The sequence below is a fragment of the Tenebrio molitor genome, chromosome 1, assembly GCF_963966145.1.
Source record: "Tenebrio molitor chromosome 1, icTenMoli1.1, whole genome shotgun sequence".
NCBI lineage: Eukaryota > Metazoa > Arthropoda > Insecta > Coleoptera > Tenebrionidae > Tenebrio > Tenebrio molitor.
Window position 1 is genome coordinate 24,582,439 of NC_091046.1, and position 7,006 is coordinate 24,589,444.

The 7,006-nt window shown below is 32.0% G+C and overlaps 1 protein-coding gene across 1 annotated transcript; it reads left to right on the forward strand.

Annotated features, from left to right (window-relative positions):
- Positions 1-18: 18 nt before the first annotated feature.
- Pex6 (peroxin 6) lies at positions 19-4,776 on the forward strand. The gene is made up of 9 exons (XM_069037663.1): positions 19-991; positions 1,042-1,265; positions 3,055-3,448; positions 3,501-3,668; positions 3,718-3,864; positions 3,928-4,101; positions 4,154-4,283; positions 4,341-4,480; positions 4,534-4,776. Exons 1-9 carry the CDS (start codon positions 145-147, stop codon positions 4,671-4,673), a joined length of 2,364 nt encoding a protein of 787 aa, XP_068893764.1. The 5' UTR covers positions 19-144; the 3' UTR covers positions 4,674-4,776.
- The last annotated feature ends 2,230 nt before the right edge of the window (positions 4,777-7,006 follow it).

Consider the following 7,006-nt stretch of genomic DNA (forward strand, 5'->3'; position numbering starts at 1 on the left):
CCAATAATGCTAGAACCTAACCCAACTTTGTTATTTTGTTAATTGTTATCGTGTTGTCAACATGCGGAGACTGATAAATACAGCCCATATTTTAGTGCAGTGAACAGTTTTATTTATAACAAATAACATTTGATAAATAGAATAATGATTGAATTTGCACGTGTCCAATTTTTGGTGTACCTAGTAGAAATTGTCTACCCAAAATATAATGCTTACTGCTTTCTTCTGTACATGATTGTAAGATACTGGGATATTTTAAAGCAACAACAAATATTCACTTTAAAAGCTGTTACAAGCAGTTTATTGATTAAATTTATTGGAGAAAGTAATGCATGGGACGTGAACAACACTGTAGTTCTCAATGATATTACTGGACAAAATGACATTGAACTGGCTATTATACTCGTAAATCTAAACTCAGATGGCAGTGTGATTAAGCGAAGAGTTTATGTTCTACGAAAACATTTTGGAGATGACTATGTGGCTTTAGTTAATAATAACTTCGCACACAATGTTGACCGAGTTGTGAAGTGTAGCTTTAAGAAGTGTCATGAAAGGACTCTGAAATTTGCAGATGAAGTTGAGATATCATTGGTTAACACTGTAAATGAATGGAGTCATTTTGTTACAGATACCTGCTTAAAAAATTATTTTCAAATACCAAAGTTGTTATATGAAGGAGACATAATTGAAGTGAGTTTAAAAGAATATGGAAAAGAATTATTTTATTCTTCAAATAAAGTAATTAACATCAATGATAAAATATGCTTTAAATGTAACAAAGTTATTTATATGGGAAGAAATGTAAAAGATGGTTATTTGTGTGCAGCTGATAAAGTGACACTTAAACAAGTAGCAAATATACAAAGTTTTATTCCAAGAATTTTTTGTACCCCTGAGGAAAATATGGAATTATCTTTATCGTGTCCCTGTGCCTTGGAGAATTATTTTGAGGATATGAAAAAAGCAATACATCCAGTTATTAATAAAAGTATGACTTTTCATTATATTCGCTCACTCTTAATGCAGTAATAATTTTAGTTAATGAAAAATTTATGCCTGTATTCTTGTTGGAAGGACGGAAAGGAAGTGGAAAAAGTTTTTTAATACAACGATTAGCCACTTATTTTGGTATGCACTTACATATTATAAGTAATTTTGATATTTCGGCTAATGTTTATGCTCAAAATGAAACCAAATTGAAGAATATATTTTTTTCAACCAAAATGGCTGCACCATCGATTTTGGAAGTAAAAAATTTTGAGGTAAGAAAGTGTTTCATACAATTTTTTAATCGTAACGTGTATACATAAGAACACAAATGTATATTTGTGTTCTCTGAATTTTTGTACTTCCTTTCAATTCAATTAAAACCTTCAACATTAACTGTGGTTGATGTTTATGTACTTGATACAGTCGAATGCAAAAAAAGTAGTGGCTTTTCTAATACTGACAACTTCTCACTATTTTTGCATTCGGCTAGGCAATCAAGAATACAGTCGTAGTCAGCTGCCAACCAAAATGGAAAAACTGGAAGATTGGACCAAGCAGCCGAAAACTTATTGTCTACTTTTTTTTGCATTGGACTCTACAGTCGAAAAGTCTACACTTTTTAAAAGTTTTTCTAGATATGTTTTTTTTTTTTAAATTTAGATGCAAAACAGAAAATTGTGTTCCATAAGTTTTAAAAATAATTGTGGAAATTTTACCAATAAAAGTATCAGATATAACAATAAATATCTCAGAATTTTTATATTTTTCAACAAAAGTAGATTATTAACAGTTATACATAGTGTAATTTTACCAAACTTGATTTTTTTTGTCCTATACGCTTCATTATCGTGTTGAAATGCCTTTTTTCTACTTTGCGTTCGTACTGATGCTATTACGATATTGTTTTGCGTATCGTAATAGGAAAAGGCGTGATACTAAAAATAGTGATTTTTTAATTTTGACGGATACTGTGGTGTCGCGGCAGACCGCAGACGTGACCTTGGGTGGAATCCTTCAACTTTAACGGTTTTCAATTTTAAATTATTTTTTTTTTCATTGAAAAAGTGGCAAAGTAGAAAAAATACTGTATGACATCTCGTTTATAAGGCATTTTATCGTACTTACTCCTTTAGGGCACTCCTCGCTACGCTCGTCGTGCTCTAAATCCGTGCGTGCGATAAAATGCTTCTTATAAGACTCGTATCATAATATACTATTATTTTTTTATTGACGTGTGAGCAGATTTTAAAATTTGCTGGATCCTACACATACAGGGTTATTCACGAGAGGGGTATTTCTGAATTTCTTTTTACCGCAACCCATTATACACATTGCAACAATATCTTGATTTCAAATTTTGAAAATAATTATAACTGAATCCACGATGGCTCTTAGTTCTGTCTCTTTGACGTTAAAGCAAAAAATGTTTGTCAATTCGAAAAATGTGTTTTTACAATAACGACGAAAAGACTGACATGCTCCTCATTTATGGAGAGTGTGGAAAGAATTCTGTCGCCGCTACGGATGTTTAGAAGCCGATGGTAGACACTTCGAACACCTTTTGCATTAACTTAATTTGTTAATTTATTTGTTGAATTTTGATTAAATACAGGTTATCTGGCAATCTGACATTTCTCACAAATCTATCCAACTTACTTTGATTTCTAATTTAAAAGAAATAACACATTTGATTTCGTAGTTACTGCCATTGGTATTGTTGGTTGCGCCAAAATCAAAATTCAGAAGTACCCCTCGTGAATAACCCTGTATTATAACTTAGGACATGTATTGTGGGTTGCATCACTCGTGAAATACTCTGTATTTGTGTATACTCCGTACTCTGATAGATTGCACGTTTTTTGACAGAAGACAGACACAGAAACTGGTTTGGCGGGAATTAATCTGCAGGGATACAACGGTTTTCTACATAACGTGAAACAATTGAGATGGAGAGTTTAGTATTTTTCACTGCTTTATGTTTTGGAACTAGAATTTAAAAACGTGCAATCTATCACCGTACGGAGTATAGGTATTTATTTGATTCATACAATTTTGTTTCAGAACTTCGGAAAAAATAATGAAGGACAGTTTGATGAAAGATTAATAAATCACTTTTTGAATGAACTGAAAAGTCTCTTCAAAGGCAATACATTTCCATTAATACTGTTTTGTAGCAGCAACGACAAAGATATTCCGATAGAACTAAAAAGATTATTTCTAAAGACATTTGAAATTAAAGCTCCCAATGAGCAAGAACGGGAAAGTATATTGTGGTGGATTATAAAAACCAATGAAATTAAAACCGATGTGGACTTGAATAATATTGCTAATAAAACACACGGATTTTTTTTTGAAGATTTAAGAACACTAGTTCTACATGCAGTTACAGAATTTCACAATAACCATAACAATACCAAATCTAATCTGCCTGAACATTATTTTCTTCAAGCAGTTGGTATGGTGCACAAAATTCGTATACAAATTAAATATATCATTTTTCATTTCAGAATTAATGCAGTTAAATTACAATGAAAGTTTAGGTGCGCCAAAAGTACCAAAAGTAAAATGGTCAGATGTGGGAGGTTTAGATAATGTGAAAGAAGAAATTATTAAAACTGTAAAATTACCATTAAAATACCCTGAACTTGTGAAAATGAGTGGCTTAAAAAGATCTGGTAATTAAAAAATATATGTTGATAATTATTATAGTCAATGTTTTTTCAGGAATTTTACTTTTTGGTCCACCAGGTACTGGAAAAACTTTAATAGCAAAAGCTGTAGCTACAGAATGTGGTTTGTGTTTTTTGTCTGTTAAAGGCCCAGAATTGTTGAATATGTATGTGGGACAATCAGAACAAAATGTACGAGAGGGTATTTAATAATCGATTTTTATTAAAAATTAAACTTGATTAACAAGTAATTTTTTGTATTCAGTATTTGAAAGAGCTCGTGATGCATCCCCCTGCATAATATTTTTTGATGAACTAGATTCTTTAGCCCCCAATAGAGGTGCATCTGGAGACTCGGGAGGCGTAATGGATAGAGTAGTTTCTCAACTGTTGGCTGAGATGGATGGGTTAAATCAGTCAGGCACAATTTTTATCATTGGTAATCCTTTATTGTATTATTCTGAAAATTATTCTGCAATTTTCTCTTTTAGGGGCAACAAATAGGCCCGATTTGATTGATCCAGCTCTCTTACGACCTGGAAGATTTGATAAATTGTTATATGTAGGTCCGTGTGTAGATAGAGATTCCAAAATATCTGTTGTTAGAGCATTAACAAGAAAGTTAGATTAATTTTTGAAGAAGCTTATATCAGTAAATACTAATTGATTTAATTTTAGATTCAATTTTAAAGAGGACTCAACAATAGAGCAGATTGTCAACTATTGTCCTATAAACTATAGCGGTGCAGATTTTTACGGAGTTTGTTCAAGCGCTTGGATGTCAGCAGCGAGGAGATTGATAACGAGCATAGAAAATGGTAAATATAATCGAAGTCGTTATTCGACGTCCAATTCATTGGTTTATTTGTAGGAACTAGAGAAACGACACATGCATCGGCTAATGACGTCATTGTCGATGAAAATGATTTTCAGTTTGCTATCGAGAGTGTTAAGCCATCTATTAAGCAAGAAGATTTGGATTATTTTCATAAATTGAAGTTGGCTTTTTAGTAAAAATTATGCCACGTCCTTGACGCCAACCATGTGCATAATATATATTTTTTAAATAATGAAATTCATAGCTCCTAGTTTATTAATAAAATAGGTAATGTGACTTGTTTCTTTTTGAAAATTTATAATTACCCATGATTGGAGATTCTAATTGGAGTGATGCTTGCAAATAAGAATAACATTAAGTGACCATCGAAAGCAATATTTACATCTATGTAGTTTACAATTTTTACGCATGGAAAGTTTTTAATGATACGGTACGAACATGGACATGAATTTGTAAATAACAATATGATGCATAAGTTCTATTTTTAGGAAAAAGTACACATTATAGGTATAAATCATTAATTTAAATTAATTAAAACCACATACCTAAGCTTTATCAACCTACATAGTTATCATTAACGGTTTCATGTCTAGTCATAACGTTGAAAACATTCTTCGGGAATGCAAAACAAATAATAAGTTTTGCACTTAACGGATATAAGGTCAATGATTAAAATTTAAACACAAAATCACCAACTCTTGATTTAAATGTTTTTGCCGTGTTGACAAAATTTACTTCGGAATAATAAAATATCGATATGGAAAACCATATTTGATTTCTATGTTCCAAAATGAAAACTTTTAGCAGAATTTTCCATAAAGCTCTTATGTGATACTTAGACCATATTGCTACGAATACAAAATGTCAAGTACCTATATGAAGTCAAATTTAAGGGAAAAAATTGTTCACAGAACAAGAAAAAATTACCAAAAAACAGATTGATACCTACTAAACTTTAATAATTATTGGCAAATCTTTTTGGTCGTCTATTAACACGAGAACTGATGTAGTGATTTTTTTTTTAGTTTTAACAGCTGGAGAAAGTTTATTGACGCAAGCTTTTATCTTTATTCGCTTTTCAGGCAGGGATGTTACAGGTAGTAAGTGGTAGTGGTATTTATGACAAAGGTTATTACTTGATAAAATCTTATTGTTCTGTTATTAAATTTACAACCCAAGTCGGATTCTACTAGAGTTTCTGTAGGACTATACACATATCACACTTAATTATTAATATTGCATAGAAGTGATGACAGACTGTGAAATGAAAGGATTAAAGAATGCGACGGCAATATCAAACTGAATTTTTCCAAAAAACTTCAAAAATGAAACTGCTTGAACTGTAATAATAATACGTTTATTTCCAACAGGTTATACACCCAAAAATAGGAAATGTAATAGTGGCCATTAATTAAACAGGTAGGTAGAGGTTGTTTTTGTAAGAAGTACATAGGCGGAGCCAACAACCTGCGCGAAGCTGACGTCATAGCTATGAGCAGTGGCGTAACCAAATTATTTAAATTTATTTTATATTTTTTATTAATTAAAACCTCGTTCTATTCCATTTGTCTTTCAGAGAACAATGTTCTAGAGTGCAGGTTTCTATTAAGAAATACAGTTTTTATCGTTTATTACAACACAATCTTCAACACAACACAAATTAAACTTGGCTACCACAACTGAAAAACAGGACACCACTGAATGTACGAACAGCTGATTGATTTAGCAGAGTGAGGCACGAGCGAACCAACGTTGGTTTACTGCGCAACTATATGATGTGTACTTCATGCAAAAACAACCTCTACCTAAAGGCGGTAAACGGTACAAATGTCCAGATATCGTGTGAAATGATTTAGTTACAAATAAGTCGCAGTCAGCACAGTAATCATTAGCATTTTTACAGATTAAATAAATTGGACTTTTAAGGTATATACTCGTATTTGTACGAGCTTTATCACAATAAAAAGGGACAAACGAGCGTGAACTGATTCTTGGTACTATGGCGGACAATAAATTTAGGCCGGCCTGTCATTGAGTTGACATCAAAATGTGAAGCCGGCATTATGTTCAACTAACCCCATTTTCGATTTTTGTCATTCTTGTCATCGTGACAGCGATAATCAAAATTAAAATTTGGAAAAGAAGCGTGCACCAGAGAGAAGTGCTACTACAAATCGGTTATGCTACTGCGTCATAATCTGTAAGTTACGAAAAAGGCGAAGGAAACACCAAACAGCTTGAAAACCTTCAGTTTGACAAACTGACACATCAGTCATAATGACAATAAATGATCGCTTGCATTGACTTTTTTGAAATGTCAGAAATTTGCCGGCCTAAATTTATTGTCCGCCATAGTACAGTTAATTTCAAAATTATAGAGTACACCTAATTTTCTACAGTGTAAAATGCACTTACATTTTTTGTCAATGATCAATGTCAATTTTGACAAACAAAATGCCTGATCTAACTGAAAACACGAAAGTGCTCATTCTTTCCAAATTAGAAG